Genomic DNA, 25,903 nt, shown 5'->3' with positions numbered 1-25,903 from the left:
CCAAGGCTCAGGGAACACTGCAGAAGAGGGGGTGAAAGGTGTAGGAGCTGGGACATGGGGAGCAGGGCAGACATGACATGGCTGTGACACTTAGGAACTCGTGGCCTCTGTGGTTACCTCCCCAACACCCGTACAAGATCAAGTCAGTTAAAAATTCCAACGTGGAGCAGGGTGGGGGTGGAGGTGGGACTCCTCAGGCCCCATCCCAAGCTGAGGAACTACTGGCAATTGATGGCCACTCTGGAAAGGAGAGTCACTGTTCTCTGGGAATGTAGCCCTGGTTTATAAAAGGTTATGAAGGATATGAAGTTGGAAGACACGATAGAGAATCTTGGGGGAGGGGATCGGAGCGGGAAATAAGGGTTGGGTATAATAAAGATACATTGTATACATGTGTAGTTTTCAAAAAAATAAAAATTATCAATACCATTTTTTAAAAGTTGAAGAACATTCATGACTGAAAATTTCAGCATGTCTCAAAAAAAAAATAGAAATACAAAGGAAAACTGTTCTTGTTGCTATTAAAGTGCTGAGGTAAGGCCTGGGGAGATGGCTCAGTTGGAAGTGTTTGCCCTGTAAGCAGGAAGACCTGTGTTCCCCTCTAACCTACACACCCCTCCCACGCCTGCTCCAGTTTTTAAAAAAAGGTCCGGCATGGTGGCCCGTATATGGAATTCCGTGGCTAGGGAGGTGGAGACAGGTGGATAGTCCAGTCTAACTGGGGTGTCCCAGGCCCGGTACAAGGCTCCTCTGGTAGCCTTGCCTGCTCTGGAACTTTCTATATAGACCAGGGAGGCCTCGAACTCATAGATCTGCCTGCCTCTAGCTCAGGACAGTTGGTGTTAAAATCTTGAGCCACCACACCACGTGCTTAGTTTCTTTTTTATTGACTTATCAATACGTAAAAACAATACTTAAATGACAATGCTGTCTTGCCAGTTCATTTATTTTGGCTTTGAACTCGTTATCTTTTGAGCTCCAATTTTAATGTAGTCTCTACTAGGTGCTAGCATGTGTCCAAAGCACCGAATCAATCTCCAGGTTCCCAAGCCCAGTTCCGTTGCCATGGCGACCCGCGGAGACCCTGCGCAGTGTGGCTGTCAAGTCTTGCAGCAGCCTTGGGCACGAGCTGGAGGCGGCTCTGATTCCAGTTGCGCATGCGCGGGTCCGGGCCGCGTCCCTGACCTGGCGTGTGGCTGACGTAGAGAGACACACCCCCGGAAGCTGTTCCTGGGAGCGGAAGTGGCGGGTGGCTTAGAGGCGTGAGGGCTGCGCGTGGAGTGGACCCGTGCGGCTCTGGTGGCCGTGAGCGGAGCCGGCTTCTCGGTGAGTGACAGCCCGGGACGGGTCGCTGAGGACCAGGCGCGGGGCTGCTCGAGTCGGGGTCTGGGAACCCCCTTGCACTAGAGCAAGTGAGAGAGCTGCTGCCCCGTGCCCGGCGTGAGCACCGGACACGCCCCAGTGTTTTTAACTTCCTAGCAAGAGTTGGCGGGAACACTGATACCAATGTCTGATGTGCGTTTAGAGCTGACAGATGTTGAGAAATTAACGACTTTGGTGTTGGGCTCACGAATTCTACAAGCTTTACCTTTGTGGCTCTGGACAGGACGCTACTTCTTTTTGGAGCCTGCAATGTAAGCGATACTGATCCACCGCACAGAATTATGACGCAAATGCCACTCCATGGAGTGCTTAATGCAAGGCACCGAGATTCACATACTGGGAAATCTACATGTTGTGCATTTTGGAAACGACATGCTTTTAATTAAATCATTTTTTTAAAGCTGTGCGTTGAAGTGCTGGGGTGAAATTGAAATGCATTATTCTGTTTAGTGCTGTGTCTTTTGGGCTAAGTGTAATATTCGTTCATTTATCTAGTTAATACTCGTATGCTTCACTGTCCGCCAGCCAGTGTTGGAACCCCTTGGGGGTGGCCGTGTAAGTTAGCAAAATAAAAGATTTCTGTCCATGGAGCTTACGTTCCAATTTGGGGAAGACAAATCACAAACAGAAAACCTGAAGTAAACTGGCGATAAATTAGAACACCATGGGGGAAGATGGAGGAAAACAAGATAAGGGATATTGGGAGCTCACGATGCAATTTAAAAAGAAGTGTGTTAGGATAGGCTTCCCAGAGTAATTGCCTTTGAGCAAATAATAGAAAGAGCCACGGGAATTAGCTGTATAGATACTCGGGGAAGCAAAACCCAGATAGAGATTGCCCCTTTGTATTGGGCAAAGTGTTCCAAGGTGGATGGATGGGCCAGTGGACAGCAGGGACGGCGTGTGTGACTGGTCTGGAGCGAGGAAGGGGAAACAGTATTTAGAACTCGCTGACAGAAAGGCTGAAACAGTCAGGAACATTGGCGGATTGGATCCTTTTAGTTGTTTGCAAGTGAAGCTAATTACCTACTTAATTTCAGTAAGATTTCACAGCGTAACCACAGCCACTAATTAGTACGTGAAGTTAATGGCTGAAAGTAGACTTTTTCCAGAATAGAATATCCTTGAGATCTAAATGGAGGCGCAGTTCCCAGTAAGCACAGCGTGAATCCAGGCAGATGAGCGCAGTGTAATACGTTTGTATTTGCTCTTAGGATTTTTCGTGCATGCAAAAATCACCCTATTTTTGTCTCCCGATTCTAAAGCGCTTCTCAACCTGTGGGTCGCGACACACACACACATCAGATATTTACATTATGGCTCGTAACAGTTGCAAAACTACAGTTACGGGGTCGCAACGGAATAATTTTATGGCTGGAGGTCCCCAGTATTAAAGGGTGTCAGCATTAGGAGAGTTGAGAACCACTGCAAGCTTTTCTAACTGTTAGGTGATGGGGGTGAATGTCTGTGACGATTAATCTCCCCTCACGTGTGACCTGGGAATAGTTGTGGCAGATGAGATGGTTGAGAAGCTGCCTGTTGCGCTAAGGATCTTTCAGACTGGCGGACAGAACGAACCCAGGATAAAACACGGGGTGAGAGGTTTGCACAAAGGACAGGACTGAGAAAACACCAACATCATGAAGCCACGTATGTGGTCATAGCTAATCTGTATTTCTCATTTTACACTTCTTTGAAATTCATTTTGCTTGGCATACAAAGAAATGAGCCTGACTCATGATTTTCATCCTTACATGTTTTCTGTTTTGTGGGATGGTAATTTAGTTGTCTATTTTTTTTACGTCTAACAAATTTTGAGATTAAAAAAACCGTTTATTGAATGGAAGTGCAGTGGGTAAACTTAAGCACCCACGCTCAGTTCCCTGGCAGGTGACACAGGTACCATGCAGCGCTCTGTTTGCTGGGATGTAAGCCTTACCCAACACCAACAGTGTCATTAAAATAAAGGCATACGACTTTCTTTCCCTTAGCCTTTTCCTCTCAGCAAGATAAAAGTTCTGGTTTCCTGGGCAGTAGGATTTTTTTGTTAGTTTTCTTTTTTCTTTTTTGAAATTTTCTTTATTATGTGCGAGTATGTGAAAACACGGGGATCAGATGACAGCTTGAGGGGTCTATTCTTTCCGTATACCACATGGGTTTGCAGGATTGAACTCGGAGTCAGAGGCTTGGTGGCAGGATCCTGTACCCACTGAGCCTTCTCATCACCCTTGCCAGCCAGCATTGCAATCCAGGGTATAAATTAAATTCACTTATATTCTGCAGTTAAATTGAGGACAAATTTTTCTTTTAGTTTAAAATTTTGGTTTTGGCGTCTGTTAAGTGTTAACCAGGAAAATATTGGACAGTTCCAGCATCACCAAGGAGGCCAAGGAGTACAATTTAGTTTGCAAACAGTATAATGAATGCATTGGTTAGCTTTACGTGGCTGTGAGAAAACACTGGGCTAAACAGTTTACTAGGAAAATGGTTTCAGAAGTTTCACTTGCTGGTGAGTTGGCTCATTGCCTTTGACCCCAGGGTGCGTCAGACATGGGGGAGAGTGCATGGAGGAAAAGGGCTGTTCAGTTCATGGTGCCAGAAAGCAAAGAGGAAGGAAGGGGCCAGGCTGCCTTAGCTGCTCGTTAACCTGACTTCCTTCCATCAGCTCTGCCTCTTAAAGTTTCTCCAACCACCCAAGTAGCAACATGAGCTAGGAACCAACCCTTTCACACTGGGGCCTATGGGCAACATCAGACTTTAACTAGGCTTACGTTGATGGCTTACGTTGGTGACTGATGACCACCAAGGTACCAGTCTCAGTGAAATGTGGACAGAAGTGTGTAAAGCAGCCCTTGTAGGTGTGTAAGTTGATGGCCGCAGAGAGACCAGGCCAGACTCGGGTGGAGGAGACACCCTCCTGGAGGGAAGGTGGGCTACAGAGGGAATTAAAAGTGCTAAAAGGCCGCAGTGTGTTAGAGCTTGATCGGAGGTCGTGTTTAGGACGAAGCCGAAATGTGTACACGTGTATAGAGCCTCGTGTGTGCTGTCCGATCCGAGGAGCAAGAGCTGCCACTCACTGCTAAATATTCTCTGACACCTCTAAAAACGATGAAAGACCAGTTTTTTTGTTTTGTTTTTGTTTTTCGAGATGGGGTTTCTCTGTAGCTTTAGAGCCTGTCCTGGAACTAGCTCTTGTAGCCCAGGTTGGCCTCAAACTCACATGGGATGCTGCGGGCTGCATCCCACCACTTGGCTCCTGGCCGCCCTGCTCCCGGCCACCGGCTAGCTTATACCCCGAAATAACAACACACAAATTGTATTCTTTTAAACACTGCCTGGCCCATTAATTCCAGCCTCTTACTCATGTCTTGACTAACCCATATCTAATAATCTGTGTAGCACCACAAAGTGGTGCCTTACCAGGAAGTTTCTAGCGTACATCCATCTTGGGCTGGAGCTTCATTGCATCTGGCATCTCTCTCTGAGGAGAGGCACAGCGGTCTGCCTAACTTAGGAGAGGCATGGCATCTTACTGATCCTTCTACCTCACTTCCTCTTCCTGTTCTGTCTACTCCACCCACCTAAGGGGCGGTCTATCAAATGGGCCAGGCAGTTTCTTTATTAGCCAATGAAATCAACTCAAACAGAAGACTCTCCCACATCATTTCCCCTTTTTCTGTTTAAACAATAAAAGAAAGGCTTTAACTTTAACATAATAAAATTACATATAACAAAATAGTTATCAAGTAAGAATTAGTTACAATATTATATCCATTTTATCTTTTATCATAACAAAGGAAAACTTTATCTATCCATTCTTCAACTCCATCAAAGACTCCAGAAGGATATAATATTACCTAAGTAAATAAGAAATAAGCAACTTACAAAACTCTAGAAATGATAGAGACATCTCGCTGCCTGGACAGTCACCCAAAGTTCCTTTGTACTGTTGGGGCATCCATCTTCAGCCTTCAGGCCCATAGTATCCAGAGACATTTCCATGAAGCAGGAAATTTCAAAGGCAGTTCAGTCAGTATCTACTGTGTCCTGCAGAATGTCTCACAGACTCTTTCATGAGTCAGGAACCCCAAAGAATCATCTCACATTTAGGCAAGTTCAGCAGTCCTCTCTGTGGGTTCTCTGTGTCCAGTTTATGCAACAGTCCAAGCAAGAGCAGTTTCTTGCCCAATGGCTATCAAACTCCATAAGGAGCCTCTTTGATGCCCATCATCTTCTTGAAATAGATGGTGCTGCCAGGAGCAGGCAAGTCTCATTGTCATGAAAAGCCCTAAGTTATTAAAACATTTAAGTGGAATATTCTGTAGTCTTTGAAAGATATTAGGAATGCCTATCTAACTAAAATATATCTCTATATATCTAGAAAATCTAACTAACATGACTATAAGCTTTACTATTATTGACTATCCATTAACAACCTATATACATTACATTTTTAAAATGAACTACACAATCACAATACCTTAATCAGTATCAGAAATACATATACATAAAACAAAATTGACCTTAAATTTAAATCACTAAAGCAAAATCCATATCAATGTAAATTATTCATATCTATATCATATCCCCCTTTAAATGTAAAAAAACACTTATAAACAATATTTTGGAATATGGGCGCAGTTATTTCTCTCCAAACTGCTTCATGCTGAATGGGGGCGCTGTTAATCAGATCTTTCATGGTGTAACCTGTGTGCCAGGTTCATCTCAGTCATCAGTTGGGTGAAGTAATTTTCTGAAGGTGTTCACAGCAACCTTTCAGGAGGGCGTGGTCTATCATACCATATTGGGATAGAAGCAATCCATAGGGTCTCATTTTCTGTAAAAATAAAATAATCTCTTTTCCAAAGTATCATATCCTTAGATCCAAATTCTGCTTCTGCCTCCCAAGTGCTGGGATTAAAAGGCATGCACCACCACCGCCCGGCGGAAAGACCAGTTTTTTAAAATAAGGGAAAAAAAAATGGATCTCAGTATAAAAGCAAATTTTTCAGGACATTGGTTAAGCTGGAAGGAGAAGAGCTGGAATTTGAGCCTGGGGATGTCAGTTGTCTAGGCTCTCCCCAGTATGTCACATCGCTTTTTTGTAACTGCTGCCGTCAGTCCTCACGTTGCTGGGCTTGTTGAGTGTGATCAGATTCACTCTGACGTCCTCTCATTCACCATGGAGTTGAGTCATGCATCGTTATGTTTTCTCTTCCCAGATTTTAACCTGGTTTGAAAATGAGTAAGCGCAGAAAGCTCCCAGCTCAACCATCAGCGAGTTCTGAGACCTTCAGCCCGGATGTCCTCGATGGCGTCTGTGAGCTCTTTGCCAAGAGCTTTTCATACTGCAAGCCACTTACTAATGAGTGGCAGTTCCCAGCTCCTACGGAGGTTTTCACCTGTGAGCACACGGAGTTCGATGCTTTTCTTGACTTGAAGAACTCCCTGAATGAAGTGAAGAACCTCCTGAGTGATAAGAAGCTGGATGAGTGGCACGAACACACCGCTTTCACCAACAAGGCGGGGAAAATCATTTCTCACGTGAAAAAGGCTGTGAATGCCGAGCTTTGCACTCAAGCCTGGTGCAAATTCCAGGAGATTTTGTGCAGTTTCCCGCTTATTCCTCAGGAAGCTTTTCAGAACGGAAAGCTGAATTCTCTGCACCTCTGTGAAGCTCCAGGAGCTTTCATTGCTAGTCTCAACCACTACTTAAAATCCCACCGGTTCCCCTGTGAATGGAGTTGGGTAGCTAATACCCTGAATCCGTACCATGAAGCGAACGACAGTCTCAGGATGATAATGGATGACCGACTGATTGCAAATACCTTGCATTGTTGGTACTTTGGCCCAGATAATACTGGTGACATCATGAACCTGAACTATCTGGCTGGCCTTCAGGATTTCCTCAGCAGCATGCCCACTGTTCACTTGGTCACTGCTGATGGGAGTTTTGATTGCCAAGGAAACCCAGGTGAGCAGGAGGCTTTAGTCTCTTCTCTGCATTATTGTGAAGTTGTCACCGCTCTGGCCACGCTCGGGAGCGGCGGCTCTTTTGTTCTAAAGATGTTTACATTGTTTGAACATTGTTCTGTAAACCTCATGTACCTGCTAAATTGTTCCTTTGACCAAGTCCATGTCTTCAAACCTGCTACTAGCAAGGCGGGAAACTCGGAAGTCTATGTGGTGTGTCTCTGCTATAGAGGAAGAGAGGCTGTCCATCCTTTGTTATCTAGGATGGTGTTGAATTTTGGGACTGAGATGACCAGGAAAGCGCTCTTTCCCCATCATGTGATCCCCAAATCTTTCCTTGAGCGACATGAGGAGTGTTGTGCATTCTTTCATAGATACCAGTTAGAGACGATTTCAGAGAACATTCGTCTTTTTGAGTGCATGGGGAAGGGGGAACAAGAGAAACTGAATAATTTAAGGGATTGTGCTGTACAATATTTTATGCAAAAATTTCAACTGAAGCATCTTTCTAGAAATCACTGGCTCGTTAAAAAATCCAGTATTGGTTGTAGTACAAACACAAAATGGTTTGGACAGAGGAACAAGTATTTTAAAACCTATAATGAACGGAAGATGCTGGAAACCCTTTCGTGGAAAGATAAAATCGCCAAAGGATACTTCAATAGCTGGGTGGAGGAACATGCCGTGTATCATCCTGGGCAGAATTCCTTCTTAGAAGGGACTGCTTCCAATCTCGAGTGCCACTTATGGAGTATTCTGGAAGGAAAGAAACTGCCGAAGGTGAAGTGTTCTCCTTTCTGTGACGGGGAGATTTTAAAGACTCTTAATGAAGCCGTTGAAAAGTCCTTAGGGGAAGCTTCGAGTTTGGATTCCAGGTTCAGGCCCAAGCAGCGATATTACTGCTGTCACGTGTTTTCAGAGGAACTGCTGTTATCCGAGTTGTTCAGCCTTACCAAGTGCCTTCAGGGTGAGCAGACTGTAGAGCCCAGCAACCCTATAAAGTGCTTGCTTGTGGGTTCCCCAACTCTCTGTGATTCCAAACTGCACCCGCCCCTGGAAGTCCACCTGCTGGAGTCCGTCGAGCTCCTAACCTTCAGCTGTTCCTTGCTGCACGATGGCGACCCAGCATACCAGCACTTGTTTTTGGAGTGCCTTCTCCACTCGCTGAAGCAGCTTCACACAGGGGATGTCATGGTTTTGCCTGTGCTCTCTTGCTTAACCAGATTCATGGCCGGCTTGATCTTTGTTCTGCACAGCTGTTTTAGATTTGTCACGTTTTCTTGTCCCACGTCGTCTGAGCCCCTCAGGTCCTGTGCAGTCCTGCTGTGCATTGGTTATCAGAGCCTTCCCAATCCCGTTCTCCAGTATCTGCAGAACGTTAGCGAACTGCTGAGCGCTCTGCTTCTCTCTGGTGCACCCCAGCAGGTTTTACAGTTTGTGCCGATGGAGATGCTCCTCCAGGGCACACTGCTGGATTTTTTGTGGGATTTGAATGCTGCCATTGCTAAAAGGCATTTGCATTTGATTATTCAAGAAGAGAGAGACAAAGTCAGCAGCAGCCTTGAGTCACAGAATTAACATGTCACTGTTACGATTCAGTTTTGTGACCTACAGCTTCTGCCCTCTCTGTTTAATGCCTTTCGTTTTGGAGAAATGCCAATTTTTGTATCAAAGGACATTAATGATGGAAAGTTATAGCTTGTTCTGATCTGAAGGATATATGTACTCATAGGCACAGAGTTCAGTGCAGGTAGGAACCATGCACTGACGGTACTCAGCCTCTAATCATGTGACATCAGTATGTGCTTGGGGTGACAGCACGCCTCTGCGTATGCAGTTGAGTTGGTTTCATCTGCCTGCTGATTTGCACTGTGTGCCTTCATTCAGACTTCTCCCACAGCCGATGCCTCTCATTGGCTAAGGCTGTTAATGATTGTTAGAGAAGTCCTCATGAAAGGAGGTGACTGGCACCACCTCCGCGGCGTCACTGTTTGCTTCGGAGCCCTTGACCAATGTGTCCTAATGGATTTCAGGGGTCTTTATACCACATTTCTTGATAATTGCCACGCATTGCCTTTTATCAGTGGCTTGATTTTCTTTTGTTTGGAGTGAGACTAGTGTGCTCTTGGGGTACTGTTTCCCTAGCTGTAACCGTCTAAGTAATAAGAGGACAGCTGGAAGCCAGAGCCCAAGGTCATAGTACAGTGGGAATTATGTCTGGTAATTTATCGCCACAAGCTTCTTTCCGCAGTCCTGGCATTCTTAATGTCCAGTAAACAGTGGATGGAGAGATGATTGAGTTTTAGGGCTTCGTGTGTAGTTGTCCCCCGTGGGCTGTGTAGGAGCGTGTTGATCGTAGTGAATATCAAGGGACGTGCGGAACTTTCAGAATGATGGCAACACAGTTTTAATCTTTACTAAAGTTTTTAGTGTGAAAATGGCACTTTACTGAGATTATCCATGAAATGGTTATATCAGTTACACTTGATTTTCTGAATTATATATTTTTAGTAATGAACTTTTCTGGCAACCTGTTAATTTGTTACTTTGAAATTCTGTTAGGTAGATAATTATATCTTGCGTAAATTTTTAGGTATTTTTATTACTTAAAAATAGAAGTATTCGCCGGGCGGTGGTGACGCACGCCTTTAATCTCAGCACTCGGGAGGCAGAGGCAGGCGGATCTCTGTGAGTTCGAGACCAGCCTGGTCTACAAGAGCTAGCTCCAGGACAGGCTCTAAAGCCGCAGAGAAACCCTGTCTCGAAAAAACAAAAAAAAAAAAACAACAACAAAAAAAAAAAAATAGAAGTATTCTGTGATGTATTTGGTTAATAAATAAATTTTTTCATGCTCTTTGCTGTTTTTGATTTCCATTATAATTCACAAATAAAGTCTAAAGCAGACATATTTTGTGTTCATTTTATTAAAAGATAATGAGGAAAGTTAAAAATAGAAGCCAGAAACTTTTTAAGGAAGTTTGACCGGGAGTTAATGTTTCATTTCGTTTGCATTCATGAAAATTTATTCCTTCAATATTATATTTATGGGAAATCCTCAGGGGAGTATTTAATTGTTCACTTAGGGGCTGGGGGAAGAGGAGAACATGGCCCGGCAGTGACAGTGTAAGATTGTTTCTGAAGGAGCCTCACTTCCTGCTGGTGATTTACTTGATGAGGGTGGTTCTGGTTGGTTGCAGTCTATTAGCAAATTGGTTAACAGGAAAGAAGCTACTCTTGGGAATGTTTTTGCTGCCTTATTAGTGATAATGGAATTTATTTTTACTTAATTACACCATTTAAGCAGGATATAGTTGACAGTTTGAGTACTAATAGTAAAACTTGCTTTTTAAGTGAGTGTGTGTTTGTGTGTTAGTGTTAGTATGTGCGTGTTTGTACAGGTGCCCATGAGGGCCAGGATGCCAGAAGAGTGTGTGGTCTCCTGGAGCCGAAATTACGGGTGGTTGTGAACCACCTGATGTGTGTGGGTGCTGGAAACCAAACTCCAGTCCTCTGCAAGAACAGCAAGTGCTCTCCACTTCAGAGTCCCTAAAACTTGCTTTTTAAGACCCTCAAAGATTGAATATTTAAAAATAGTTATCTGTGTTGGAATACAGAACATTTGAATGTATTAAAATAGTCTAATTTTTAGCATGGTGTGGAGGGGGGCATTGAAGGAGAATGTCTCCCATAGGCTCTGGAATACTTCATTCCCAGATAGTGGTCCTGTTTGGGGAGCTCTAGTGATGGAGGCGGGTCTTCTATCAATCTGTTGATTTCATTGGTTAATTAATAAAGAAAACTGCTTGGCCTAATAGGTTAGAAAATAGGTGGGTGGAGTAGACAGAACAGGAAGAAGGAAGTGGGGTAGATGGCTCAGACAATTGCCCTGCCTCTACAGAGAGATGCGATGAAGCCAGCCGCCAAGTCAGACATGCTGAATCTTTCCTGGTAAGACAACACTCATGGTGTTACACAGATTATTAGATATGGGTTAGTCAAGATGTGAGTAAGAGACTGAAAATAATGGGCCAGGCAGTATTTAAAAGAATACAGTTTCCGTGTAATTATTTCGGGTGTAAAGCTAGCCGTGCATGAGCCAGGTGGCGGGAATCGACCCGCAGCTCCTCACTACACTCTAGGACATGTGGCCTTGCTAGAGAAAGGTTGCCACTGAGGGTGGGCTTTTAGGTTTCAATGAGCAGTTCCCAATTTGCTCTCTGCTTCCTGCTTGCTGTGAATGTGAGCTCCCAACTTGAGGCTCCAACTTCCCTGCTTGCCTGCTGCCCCACTTCCCTGCTGTGATGGTTACTGACTCTTACCCTTGTAGAACTATGAGCTCAGATAAATTCCCTGACACCCGTCTTTAAACTTGGGGAGTCTGGTGGGAGGGAAAGACTGGGGAAACAGCTTTGTTAATGAAGTGCTTGTTTTGCCAGCATGACCAGGTTTGATTCCCAGAACCCATATTCAAAGATGGTTGTGTGGCATGTGCTTTTAATTCTTAGCTCTAGAGAGGTAGCATCTGGTGGGTCTCTGGGGCTTGCTAGCCAGTCATTATAGCCTACAGGGTGAGCTCCCAGGTCAGTGAGAGACCCTGTTCCAAAATCATAGGATGGACAGCTCCTAAGGATTGACATTTGAAATGCCTGGCCGCATAATCACCAGGGTGCGCACACTGATGTTTGAAGAAATTCATAGTTATTTTGTCCTATGTAGTTAACTCAAAGACTCAATTATTTGATAATGGGCTTCCCTTGCTTATTTCTTTCAATGGATTTTGATTGTAGAACTAATTATATATATAAAAAATTTAACACTGAGGTAAGAAAGGTCAGTCTTAGCTTAGGCTTGTTCCTAACTAGTTCTTAAACTTAACCCACATCTTTAAATCTATGCTCTTTTGCATGGCTCAGTTATCTTTACTCTGTACAATAGTTTCCTCTGTGTCTAGCTGGCAACCCCTCCTTTCTTCCCAGAGCTTTGTCTGTCCGCACAAGTCCTGTGCAGCCTCGTCCTGCACAGCTAATGGCCATTCAGCTCTTCATTAAACCGGCCACAGTGGCACATCTCCACACAGTGTAAAGGAATAGTCCATGACACCAGAGTCCCTGTGATTCCAGCCATGGGAGGAAGAGACATGAAGATCCCTGGCTGGCAGGCTAGCCAGTCAAGCCTAATGGGGAGAACCAGATCAATGAGAGACCCTGTCTCAGTGTTCCCGAGCGTGACACCCAACATTGTCTTCTGCCCTCCTCACTCCCCCCCCAACATGACTACCCATGTATTAATAACAATACCCTCACAGGGCCTGGAGAGGTGGCTCAGTGTTTCAGAGTGTCTGTTGCTCTTGCAGGTGACCCAGGTTCAGTTCTCAGCAACCACATGGCCGCTCACAACTATCTGTAATTCCAGTTGCAGGAGATTTGACCTATAGAGCACTGGGCATGCGTATGGTGCACATACATACACATGGGCAACACACCCGTACACATAAAATTAAAAACGGCCTTATATATCTAGTTGTAAAGAGAGGAGTCTGCTTTGTTTTTTGCTGAGGATGCCACCCAGGACCTTGTTCTCTCTTCCCCACCCCTTCTCTCTCTCTCTCCAGGGGTTTTCATTGAACTTTTGATCTTCCTGCCTCTGTCCCAAGTAGATGGGATTACAGGCTTGTCCCAGCAGACCAAGGGTAGTTCTAATTAACTTTTTAAAGTCATTAGCTAGTCTTTGCTCTATCAAACATTGACAGCTGGTAGCTCCTTCAGTGTTTGTTGAAATGACTCTTTGGTCGTTAGGTATGTACTTCATTCTGCTGCTTTGAAATCCATTTGTCTATCTTACACTTGGATGGATCATTCAAATTTGGAACTGAATTTGTCATTTTGAAAATACTGGTTTTGAGTGGTGCAGAGCTTGTAAACGTTGACATATTTAATTTCACAGTATCGGAATTTTCATTTTCAAACTGCACCACTGATCTCCTCAGAAAGGCCTAAGTAGTGCTTGAGGATGGCAAACGTTAATTCTCTAAAAGTCTCATTTTCACCTGAATGCTCAGATTGTTCTCATGGCAACCAGTGCCGACACTGTCTTTGAAATGACAGCTTACTTTATCCATTTTTGAGGAAATGTCTGCCAGCACTTCCTGAAGAGAGAGTTTGTCTCCTCTGAAAATGCGTAACTGGGGCTGAGGAGATGCTCGCTCAGTCGCTGTGTGAACTGAGGGCTGGAGCTCGAAACCTGGCACATCAGGAATGCTAAAGACATGCCTTCTTAATGAAGGTGGCGCCAGGGGTGTAGCTCAGGACTTCACAATTGTTAAAATTGTTAAAAAAAATTGTCAAGGACAGTTTTGAGTAGAAATGCCCACCCCCATGAGTGTATGCTGAGACACCAGCTGTTCTGCCTACTCCCGCTTCTGCAGCAAAAGTTTGACCCTTGACTTGTGAAAGATGAAAGGATACCTAATGGCTTGGTACTAGCATGAAGATGTACAGACTTTGAAAGAGTCCATGGTCTTACTGAGGACTGCCGCTCTGGTTTTCCCCACTGTACCAGCTTCTGGAAAACTACCCCTTACCCCACTTCCTTTTCCTTCACCCCTCTTCCCTGGTGGTGGTAGGTTGAGAGGAGGTCTGTTTTTTTGGATCTCAAGGTTTTGATAATGTTTATGCTCCTGTCCCACCCCAGTGGCAGTTCTGGGCCAAGCGTGTAAGCCTGCCCCTTCTTGAGGTGTGTAGGGCTGTAACTAGAGGTTTCTCTCCTGCCTATCAGTTCCTGAATAACCACTCTGAGGCTTCATATTAATTACAGACTGTTTGGCCCATCAGCTCAGGCTTGTTATTTTTTTAAAAGATTTTTTATTTATTTATTATGTATACAACATTCTGCCTCGATGTATGCCTGCACGCCAGATCTCAGTACAGATGGTTGTGAGCCACCATGTGGTTGCTGGGAATTGAACTCAGGACCTCTGGAAGAGCAGCCAGAGCAGCTCTTAACCTCTGAGCCATCTCTCCAGCCCCTCAGGCTTGTTATTAACTAGTTCTTACAGCTTAAATCAACCCATTTCTGTTATTTTATATCTTACCACACGGCTATGGCATTACCTCACATCTTACTTCTCTGGGGCCTGCTGGCATCTCCCAGACTCCACCTTCCTTTTCCATTATCTTTACTTGGATTTCCCACCTGGCTCTATTCTGCCTGGCCATTGGCCAAATAAGCTTCTTTATTAACCTATGATAATAAAACATTCACAGCATACAGAAGGGCATCCCGCATCAGACACAGTGGGTACTCAGCACTGTCCTAAGGGGGTCTTTAACTCGTGCTCCTCTGGAACTTTTGAAATAGGAGAGGGAGGGAGGGAGGATGAGGTCCATGCTCTTCCTGATGCAGCTGTTCCCTGTCTGCCCACAAGGCTTTTTTCTGATACTCTAGCCACATTGTTTGTTGCGTAAAGCCTGGTGGAGAGATGAAGTGTGTACTGTAGCTGCATGCCCAGCCTCCACTGTTGTTAGGATTATGGATGAATCCTTCTCCCCACAGTTCAGTGTCCCCAGGACTGTTGTGTTTACACTCCATGTCTCCCTATCTCTCCTCAGGGAATTGGTTTTTCCTCCAAGAAAAGTTTTTAAGTTATAATTTGTTTAGTTTTTTTTTTTAATTGTAATGGTGGGTTGCTTTTGTTTTTAACTGTTTTCTAGTGGAACTCAGATCCTGGATCCCCTTTTACCGTTTGCTTCTGGTCAGTTGGGATCCCACCAATATCCCCCTCTTCACTCAGTCAAGGCTGTCTGTGTTAGAACTATAATTTTTTTGGTCACCTTGTCTATTGAACATTTGAAAATAGAACATGATAAGGTTTGACCAAGACGCTGTGTCAGGTTTGGACAGATTGTACCCTGAATAAAAATCAACTGTTGTTGATTTTTGGTGATAGGGGTAAGTGAGATTCATCAACCAAATACCTTGTATGGACTTGATGTCATTTTTCAATCCAATGTACATTTAATTTAAATATATGTATTTAAAATTTTTAGGTCATGAGTGATATTTGAACATCAGCTAGATATTAAAGGATTGTTGTTTTGTTAGGTATTATAATGATAGTTTAAATTTTTTGCTTGCTAGAGACACATTCTGATATATTTGGGGTTGTTCAGTTTGATTATGAAATGCCCTCCCCAAGACTCCTTTGCTAAGCTTTGGTTCCCAGCTGACGGTGCTGTTTTGGAAAGTTCTGGAAACACTAGGAGTTGAGCCTGAGCTGAAGGGAGTTGGTCTGTGGTGTCATACTGTTGCTCTGCTTCCTGTCTGCCCTGCTCCTGTTGCCACGATGCTTTGCCCAAGAATGGGGCAAAGAAGCTATGGATTAAACCCCACGTTAGCAAAACAAATCTTTCCCATTATGTTGTTATGGCAGGATCCATCTAGTCACAGCTACACAAAGATTAAGAAATGGTATATTCAGAAATATTCAAATACATAAAGGTGAAGGGAGACACATATACTTTTTATTTAATGCCTCCTGCAACGATAATATTATATGAGGAAATGAACAAATATATTCAAATTTCCTGCTTGCCGGATAGGTGGAATCTAATAAATCTTTTTTTCCTTTTTTTTTTTTTTTTTTTTTTTTTTTTTTTTTTTTTTTTTTTTGGTTTTTTTTTCGAGACAGGGTTTCTCTGCAGCTTTTTTTTTTTTTTTTTTTTTTAGAGCCTGTCCTGGACCTAGCTCTTGTAGACCAGGCTGGCCTCGAACTCACAGAGATCCGCCTGCCTCTGCCTCCCGAGTGCTAAATATTGTTTTCTTAAACTGGATTGTAGCAGAATTGAGAAGAGGATTTTGATGTTTATGGTTCATTTAATGGCATACCTCTTTCAACTGCTTTGGAAGGGATTCAGATAAGCAGAAGCAGCCACAGTGATGTGACCAGGAAAGGGGGCACAAAATAAAGTGTCTCACTGAAACCATCGGAGCAATGCAGAGTTACAGACATGGCACCATATGCAGTTATATCACCATGGAAACTCCCGGTCCTCTGAAGGGCTCTTGCTCGCTACTCTTCTGCAAAAGCAAATCAGGAGACTTTGTAATATCCTGTCCACAAAAAGGTGGAATGACAAGTAGCCTTAAATCAACAGGCATAATTAATCATGGTCCCACTTGTTTCGATGAGCATACAGGAGTGACAAGTTAATAATAAATCCCAGCTTGTACCGGGAAGGTGGCTAAGGAGGCGCGGTGGCTTAATTTACATCTTTGGAAGGCACCAGAGATTCAATAATCTCCCTGCCTCATCCATCAAAACCAATACCTCTGAGGCTGAGAGGCAAAACACTTTAAATTGTTAATCTGAAAAGCAGTAAAACCCTGTCTCGGGTCACAGATAAATTGAGTTTCTGGTGGTCTTGATAGACTTAGTGTGTGTGATTTATCTAGATTCTAGAGCGATTCATGACCACGGGGAGCTGTGGCTGCCATATTGGGCAAGCTGAGAATACCTTTCAAGTTGCCAGCCTTACCAGAAGCCCTAAATCAGAAGGGCAGTGACTAGCCTCTGCTTCTGTCTACCCAGTGAATCATTTTATTTTTTTTTGGTTTTTCGAGACAGGGTTTCCCTGTAGTTTCTAGAGCCTGTCCTAGAACTAGCTCTTGTAGACCAGGCTGGCCTTGAACTCATCGAGATCCGCCTGCCTCTGCCTCCCGAGTGCTGGGATTAAAGGCGTGCGCCACCACCGCCTGGCTCCCAGTGAATCATTTTACCTTCACCATCTACTACACATTGATGCAGACCTCAGACACATTTTTTTAGATGGAAGTCCAAGCGGTCGTTTGCAGCCGAGTCTTAACCATCATTCTGCCCATGTAGTACATGCTCTTAAAGACAAGACGCTGTTTTGACTGATCTTTTTCTTCTTTCTTTTGAGACAGGGGATTGTTGTGCATCCCAGACTGGTCTTGAACTCACTGTGTAGCTGAAGATGATCTTGAACTTTTCTGTTCCTCATGACTTCACACCCCCAGTGTTAGGGTTATAGGAGTGAACCGCCACACTCTATTCATGCAGCACTGGGGCTGAATCCAGGGCTTCATGTGTGCTTGGCAAGTGCTCTACCAACTGAGCTACACCTTCAGCTTTCTAATTCTTTAGTATGGGATTTTTAACTGGCAAGAGGAAAGGGGTACTGAAAGGAGAAACAGGCTTTCATGGCATCTGCGAAGCCTAAACAACTTCTGGGTTTCCTCTTCTTCATTTTCAAATAATTAAGTTGTGGTGTATACTAACTCTTTCAATTTGAAAAACTTTCTTTATTGATACACTTACGAAAAATGCCATCTTCCCTGAGTAAAGAGTGGGTTTTGGTGGTTTCGCGGGAAGGGTAACAGAATAGTATGTGCTTGTTCTACATGCCATGACGTAATCACATGCAGTCATTTTGATTGCTGATCATCTTGCTAGTGCTGTTGGTCATTTATGATGCTTAATGTATTGCTGTAGAGAATTTTATATTCTTAAGAGGTGCACTAGACCAGCTGAAGAAACATTTTCAACTCAGGCAATCCTCCTCTCTTTTAAATAAGAGACTACTTGATCCCAAAAGTACATGTGATGCAGGTTCTTCACTCTTGCCTTCAAAAGAACCACTGTCCCCTGGTTTGTTCCCATGTCCTGTCAACTCCTCAGTCATCTTGGTGTGTTGTTCTCATTATTCTGACAGTGCTGGCTGATCTTGTGTCAATCTGACACAAGCTAGAGTTATCTGAAAAGAGGGAACTTCAATTGAGAAAATGTCTCCATAAGATCCAGCTGTAGTGCATTTTCTTAATTAGTGCTTGATGGGGGAGGGCCATCCCATTGTGGGTGGTGCCATCGCTGGGCTGGTGGTCCTGAGTTCTATGAGCAAGCCAGGATAAGCAAGTTAGAAAGTAGCACCCCTCCATAGCCCCTGCAGAAGCTCCTGCTTCTAGGTTCATGCCCTTTTTGAGTTCTGTCCTGACCTCCTTCAATGAACAGTGATAATGGAAGTGTAAGCCAAATAAACCCTTTCCTCCCCACTTGCTTTTTGGTCAAGGAGTTATGTTGCAGCAAGAAAAACCCTAACTAAGTCATTGATTTAACATTAAAATTCCACAAGCTCCCCAAGATCTCTTCTGTCAGTAATCACTAGACTTTTAAAAAAATGGATTTAGATATTTTCTACATGCTGATGATAGCACTGTTCATTCTTCTGAGGAGTCCACAGCTGAGGATGGAGGAGGAGAAGGCACAAACTTCCACAGGGAGTTGAAAAATGAGGTGTTTAAATTTTGTTCTTAGTTTTCAGAAAGAATCAAGTGATCATGAGTTTTCCAAGTTCTAAAATCTGACTCCAGACTGGAGGCAGCAAGTATAAACAGTGAACATAAAGCCTTCTATTACACAAAGAAAGGAAGGAAGAAAGAGAAGGACAGAGGGAGAAGGGAACAGATAAGGGAGGGGAGGAAAAGAGAGAAGAAGGAAGAGAAGAAGGAAGGAGGGAGGAGAAGAGAGGGAGAGAAGGAAGGACGGACAGAGGGAGGAAGAAAAAGCTGTTGCCTACCAGAGTTTTGTCAGATGGATACAGAAACAATTTGGGAATCAGAATAGTTAACAGAAATTCATCGAAGCACAGCAAACATAAAACTATCTGAGTTTATACTAATATTTAAAAATTATCAGTGGGAGTTTCTCTGGCACCCATAATTACTCAAAAAAATTGATAAAGGTTCTGAACCAAGCAGCTTTTCTCACTCCTTTTATGAGCCATATTTGGGGGAAACGCCATGAGGAAGTTATTCTGTTCATGATATACCTTTCTCCTCACTGAAAGTTTTATTTAAATGGTTTTACATATATTTTAATCACATTCTTTCCCCACCCTCAGTTCCGCCAGGATCCTCTCACGTGTCTCCCTCGCCACCCACCGTCATACTCCCCGCTTTACAACAGAGACCAAAAACATCTGAAAACAACGTCAGGCTTACTGAAGGTGCCAGTCAAGTGTAGTGAACTACAGGAAAGTTCACATCACTGGGGCATGGAGAGCCATGTCACCTTGAGGCCTGGGAAGCTAAGTCACCAACCTGAGGTCCCGGCAAACTTGGAGAAATACTTTGGCAGGAACCCCCTCCAAAGACACTTGTCTGTAGTCAGACTCAGGAAACTAATACTGCAGAAGCACCAGCTGCGTTTCGTTTCGTGTTATTTCATTCTCTTTTGTCTTTGTGGCTTTTCTCCTCCAGCTGGGACCTCAGCATGCCTGATAGTCACTGGTCCCTTCTTTCCTAGACGGTACTCGACTCCGGTTTGTGTGATGTTGGGGACAGGTATGTACTGTATGCTCATGTGTAGGCGTGGTGTGCGTTGAGGCCAGAAGAGGATGGTGAGGGTCCTGCTCTATCACTGATCTCTTTCTTCCTTCGAGGCAGAGTCTGTTACTGAACCTGGCGCTAGATCTGCTAGTAATTCTCAGTGATCCCCCTATCTCAGTACTGGGGCTGTAGCCTCTTTGTTTTTTTTTTGTTTTTTGTTTTTGGGTTTTTTTTTTGTTGTTGTTGTTTTTGTTTTTGAGACAGGGTTTCTCTGTAGCTTTGGAGTCTATCCTGGCAGTAGCTCTTGTAGACCAGGCTGGCCTCCAACTCACAGAGATCACCTGCCTCTGCCTCCCAAGTGCTGGGATTAAAGGTGTGCACCACGATCGCCCGCCTTGGGGATTTGAACTTGGGTCCACATGCTTACCTAGGAAGTACTCGATCTCGCTGAGCCCTCTTCTCAGCCCCTTAATGTTTTCTCACGATTAGAACATCATGATTCAAGCTATGTTCTCCTGTTAGCATCTTTTCAAGGGTGGATCATTTTGGTTGCTCCATTGCTAAGATGTTTACTGCAGTCCCTTGATAAGGAAGGGTCTGTTAGGCTTCTTCATTGTCAAGTCATTCGCTTCCTAAGTAGTAGCTATTTTATGAGCATATACTGCTGAGAATATTTAAATGTCTTGTTCTTTATCAAACATTCATTTAATTCATTTACTTAATTCATGAACCAGACTCCTATTACTATCATTATTTATTTTTATCCTCAAATATCTTAGATTAATTAGAATCCCTAGTGCCCTATCAATCAGTCTGGCTTCTGGGTCTGTTTGGTATAGTTTATCTTTGAAGACTTCCCTGCTTTTTGGCTTAATATATTTCAAATACATCTGGGAGTTTTTGAGCTAGCCATGTCCCCAAGAATCTGTTTCCTTCTGGAGGAGACTAGGAGCTAGAATCCAAGGCCAGGTGTTGTAATTGGTGTTTTCCTTCCCTAATCCTTTGTGATCTCGGTATACAGAACTAGAGAAAATGAAAGTGTGTGTGTGTGTGTGTGTGTGTGTGTGTGTGTGTGTGTGAGTGTAGTGTAATATATTGACCTTGTTTATGTTCTGGTTTGAATAAATTTATTGGGGAAATTTGATATAAACTGAGAATTAGATGACTTTAAAGATGTAATAATTTTGTAGTGTGGGAAAAAGACATTGCACTTAGACTGACAAATCCGAGGAAAGTAACATAGAAATGAACTCTGTAGGTGGGACACTAGTTTACCATTCCACAAATACCCATCCATCCATTCACCCACACATGCATACAAATAGAAACACACACATATAATTTATTTTATTTATATGTTTGTATATGTGTATCTCTCTATATTACATATGTGCAGGTTTCTATAGAAGCCAGAAGAAGGCATTCAATTCCCCAGAGCTAGAATTACAGGTAGTTGGTTGCAAATTACCTGATTATTGGTGCTGGGAACCAAACCTGGGACTTGTGCAAGAGTGGCAAGTACTCTTGTCTGCTACTCTGTCCCTGCAGCCCAGGTACGTGTTTGCTCCTTGAGACTAAACTCAGGCTTTGTATATAAGTATCTAGACTGTCCATCTTCTATATGCAATATTTAGAGATCATTTAGCCCAAAAGCTTCCTGTTAAAATACACTTGTACCACAGGTCCTGATTGATGAGGTCTGGGAAGGTTTTGACTATGTCTGGAGGAGATTTGTCTCCGTGCCTTCAGTTTGATTGCTGGCATGGAGAAATCATAATGCATTTTTGTGACAGTGTATGTGGACATCTAACTGTTAAGCAGGACCACATACAAAATCTAGCCTTCCGAAACTCTTGCTGGAATGGCTAGAGGGGTCAGTGTAGACATAGGGACAGCTGTCTCTCACCAGCTAGGGAGCTGGCCTACAGCCTCTACAGCTGTTCACTGCTGGAGCAGCCATAGCTTTCTGGTGCTCATTAATGCTCAGAGCAGCTGCGACAGCAAGCAATTTAGTGCAAAATAATCCATCAATTAATCTCTTTGTTATTGGACATTCCAGATGCTGTTGCCTTGGTTAATGCTATGAAGGGCCTGGGAATGAAATGTATCTTGATAGTTCTGGGTGTATTAACATGATGGCTGTCCTGCCTACCCTTACCAATGCTGAGAGCATAACAGAACCCCAGGGAGCACGCCGGCTCGCCCCAGGCAATCTTTCACTCTGAAGAAATGATTTGAAAACTGCAGTTCTTCCAACATTGCTATTAAACTGGTGTTGGGATCAGGTTCAGAGCTCGAGCTGGAGTGATTCTTTTGGAAAAAAGGAACGCATTGAAAACCAGTGCCCGAGCACTGCCTCAGAACTGCCCAGGGGCCTCCGACTTCCGCCAAAGCTGAAAAACCCTTTAGAAATCTCTAGCTTCGCACTTAATTACCACCTCCTTTAGCCGATTTCTTTTCTGCTGCTTTCCTCGCTTCCCCTGTGATTTCATTCCCTCCTTGTTGCCACGCAGGCTTTCTCTCCCAGATGCCATCTGCTTCCAGGGCACAGTGGCGTTCTTTTTCCTTCCTCAAGTGCTCCTTTCCAGGCCTGGACTGCTGCTACTCTGTGACCCCCGTGGGTTGATGGGAAGGCCACTGTGGCTTGCAGAGCAGGAATGAAGTTGAAACACAGCAGATACTGTTTTGGACTTGGACATGAATGCATCCTTCTTGGGCCTCAGACCCCAGGGATTAGTGTAGAATATCTTTAAAATATCTTTTGTCTTAAAAGGCAAAGAAACAAACAAAAACCCCCTTTCTTTGTTACAAAACCTCCAAGAATACCAGTCTAAAGGAGGAAGTGATCTCATCTTTCCCCATTCTGGTTGTACTCTCTGGGGTGAGTGGTTCCTGAGTGTCCCTACACAGAGTGTCCCTGACAACTACTCTGATATATAGCTATGGTATAGATCCTTGTAGTCTTTTTCTATGAAGATATCAAAAGCGCATGTAAAATGGGAATACACATAGATACAGACGCACCCCCCCCCTCACTCTCTCTCTCACACACACACACACAGGACATCTCCCTTCACCAGATGAGTGCCATCGGTCACACGCAGGTTGCCAGGCTTGGCAGGTAGTGCCCTTGCCTGCTGAGCCATCTCATGCCTCATTTATTACCTTAAAATATTACAACAAATTACAATAGCAATAAATGGCCCACTTGTTACTTTACTATCCCGAGAAAGAAGATGCCAGGATGCATAAAGCTTCCTAATACCTGGTCTTCCAGAGTATAAGTCCAACACCATTTGTTTTCCTAATCTATCACAGGCACACATTTGTGATGATTTGAATGGGAACAGCTTTCATAGGCTCATACATTTAAATGTTTGGTCATGAGGGAGTGACCCTGTTTAAGAAAAATTAGAAAGATTAGGAAGTCTGGCCATATTGGAGGAGGCGTGGCCTTGTTGAAAGAAGTATGTCCCTGGGTGAGCGTTGAGATTTCCAAAGCTCCTACCAGGCCTGGTGTGTAGCTCTGTCTGCTTGCTGCCTGGGGATCAGGATATAAAGCTTTGGGCTGCTGTTGAGAATAAGACTGCCACAATTTAAAGCCAAATTTGCAGCAAGCTTTAATTAAATACTGGTTAGGTGGATGGGCTCAGGCCATGTCCATCTCTGGGTTCCCAGACAATGGCCATGTATCCTGTTTTGCAGTGGCTTAAACAGGCAAAACCACTGTATTTCCCGTCAGGTCCAATCAGGGGCAAGCATACAACCTGACATACTTCCTGCCTGTGTATCGCCACCAACACGTGACCAAGCACCTCCACTGCAGATGGGTCAAGCAAGCAGGCAAACAGGCACTTATTCTTAACTGCACACAGAACTCTAATACGCCTGCTGTTGTGTTCTTTTAAAAACGCTACGGAGTCCCAGGCGGCAGCTGTAGGCAAGCAGCAAATGCTATAAAGTCCCAAATGGTGGTAGCAGGCCATGTGGTGGCAGACAGTGGGCCCTGCGAGCAGCCAGTCCCAGGCAGAGAAGGCTGCCGGTCTTAGAGCTGTGGCCTGAGCAGTGGTGGCGGCCCATGTGGTGGCAGGCAGTGGGCTCTGGGAGCAGCCAGTCACAGGCAGAGAAGGCTGCCGGTCCCCGAGCAGTGGCTGGTCCCAGGCAGGGAGACACATGGCGGGCGGGCAGAAGACAGAGACATGATGAGGTTGAATATTTATTCAGGGGAGTTATAAAGGGGTAAGTGGGAGAGAAAGAGAGAGAGAGAGAGAGAGAGAGAGAGAGAGAGACAGAGACAGAGAAAGACACAGAGAGAGAGAGAGACAGAGAGACAGAGAGAGACAGAGAAGGGGAAGCAGAGAAGTGGGGAGAGAGGCAGAAGCGAAGCTGCCTCGCTGAGAGGAAGATGGAAAAAAAGAGAGTGAGCTCAGGCCGGAAGCTGAAGATCAGCCTGCCTCAGCGGATGGGTAGGGAATAGGCGTGGCTTGTCCCTTAAAGGGACAGGGACCAAAACCATAACACCTGCAAGGTGTGTTTTTCCTGTTTTGGTCTCACACTGCTGCCCCAATATTGAACCTGTCTGTTTCCTGCCATGATGATGGTGGACTAACCCCAGAAAACTAGAAGCAAGCCCAGAATTAAAGGCTGTCTCTTATAAAAGTTGCCTTGGTCACGGTGTGTCTTCACTGTGATTGAACAGTGACTGAGACAGAAGTACCAGGAGTGGAGTGTTGCTGTTCGGCCCTACCATACTCCTGTTTGGAGGAATACAGGACTTGGGGACTAGAAAAGCAGTTGAACCCTTTAAGCAGGGTTAATGGGTCTTCCTAGTAAGAACATGGAAGACAGTGGTGCTGATGGCAGCGTAGACTCCCCAGTCCAACTCTGAGAGGTTTCAGAGGAAGAATGTTAGGAAGTAGCCTAGAGACCATTCTTGTGGTATTTTAGCAAAGAACCAGGCTGCTTTTGGGCCCCTGTCCTAAAAGTTTGCTGGAGCCTTAATAGTCAAGCTTTGGATTAATGTTGTTGGCAGAGATTTTAAGAGAGCCTAATAGTGACCGTGTCACGTGGTTGCTCATAGTCACCCTAATGTAGATCTACAATGGAAAAGAGCAAGCAGGGCAAAAAAGAAATACAAAAGGTGCATTTGGAGGAGAGAAGGAGCTCCTGGAAATGGAATGTCGGAGCCAAGCCCTGTGCTCAAGGAGATAAAAAGCTTAAAGACAAGCCTGATGCTAACTGGAATAAAGGAAGTGGTGACCTCAAGGCAAGACCCCACCCAGTTAAGCTTCCTGCGTGTGAAAAGGAATTAGAGGAAAGCATGAACAACAAAGGAAGCCACCAGCAACAGAAAGATTATGCAAATACAAGTCAAGGAAGGGCCCAGGTTCCAACCCCAGCAAGCAGAAGAACTTGGCAACGTGGTTCTGAATTTGCAGTCAAGAAGGAAACAGGAAAGAGATTAAGGAATCTTCCTCCACGGTTAGGGCAAGAAAAGCCCTGAGGCTAGGTGTTTGGCAGGGCAGTCCCTGCATGGATGCCCAGAGAGGCCTTTACCTGAAGCTGTGAACATCGGGCATTTTACATTGGAGACCCCAAGATGTTGGAGATGCAGCCGAGAGCATCTGTGTTGATAAGATGAACCAGACCAGCACCAGGAGGGAGTTGCTGTGGTGGCCGTCAGAGTCAGCGGTCCAAAAGAAAGCTGTGGGGTCCTGCTGTGCATGAGGTGAAAGGCTGAACCAGGGTCTGAGAATAGGAGAAGGGAGCTTCAGGTCCAGGTGGGCCAAACAGTGCATGGACAGGCGGCTGAGTACACTGTGTCAGCAGCAGGGTACTGTGGTGAGAGCGAAGGCCCCGGGGATAGTCAAGAAATCCTCTGGTTGTTGATCCTTCACACACATGTCAGGTGTCAGATCGCTGTGGGGTAATTCCACCATGGTGTTAGGTGTCCATCACCTGTTAGGGTCCAGGTGTGGCAGTTACGTCCTTTCCGTGGGCTGATGTGTAAGGTAAATTCCTGAGCTTGGTTTCCCTGATAGGATTTTAACACTTCCTGAGCCTGCTTTCCCTGATAGGATTTTGACACACCCATGTGACCCTTCCTGCAGTCTCAACTCTCCCCAATAAATTTATAGAGTGGTTCCCTCTCAAGTCCTAGGAATAAGTCATTTATCACTTTAGGCTGGATGAGTGTTGCCTGCAA

At 44.5% G+C, this 25,903-nt stretch overlaps 1 protein-coding gene across 1 annotated transcript; it reads left to right on the top strand.

The window, feature by feature from the left end:
- Positions 1 to 1,226: 1,226 nt before the first annotated feature.
- On the top strand, positions 1,227 to 10,068 carry Cmtr2 (cap methyltransferase 2). Its single transcript, XM_038312743.1, has 2 exons — positions 1,227 to 1,326; positions 6,606 to 10,068. Exon 2 carries the CDS (start codon positions 6,625 to 6,627, stop codon positions 8,932 to 8,934), a length of 2,310 nt encoding a protein of 769 aa, XP_038168671.1. The 5' UTR covers positions 1,227 to 1,326; positions 6,606 to 6,624; the 3' UTR covers positions 8,935 to 10,068.
- Positions 10,069 to 25,903: the final 15,835 nt, after the last annotated feature.

This window comes from Arvicola amphibius, chromosome 15 (genome assembly GCF_903992535.2).
Source record: "Arvicola amphibius chromosome 15, mArvAmp1.2, whole genome shotgun sequence".
NCBI classification, from domain to species: domain Eukaryota; kingdom Metazoa; phylum Chordata; class Mammalia; order Rodentia; family Cricetidae; genus Arvicola; species Arvicola amphibius.
This window is presented reverse-complemented; position numbering and strand designations above follow the sequence as displayed.

Excerpts from the sequence above, each read along its gene's own strand:
- Cmtr2 (XM_038312743.1), top strand. The coding sequence starts at position 6,625 with ATGAGTAAGCGCAGAAAGCTCCCAGCTCAACCATCAGCGAGTTCTGAG.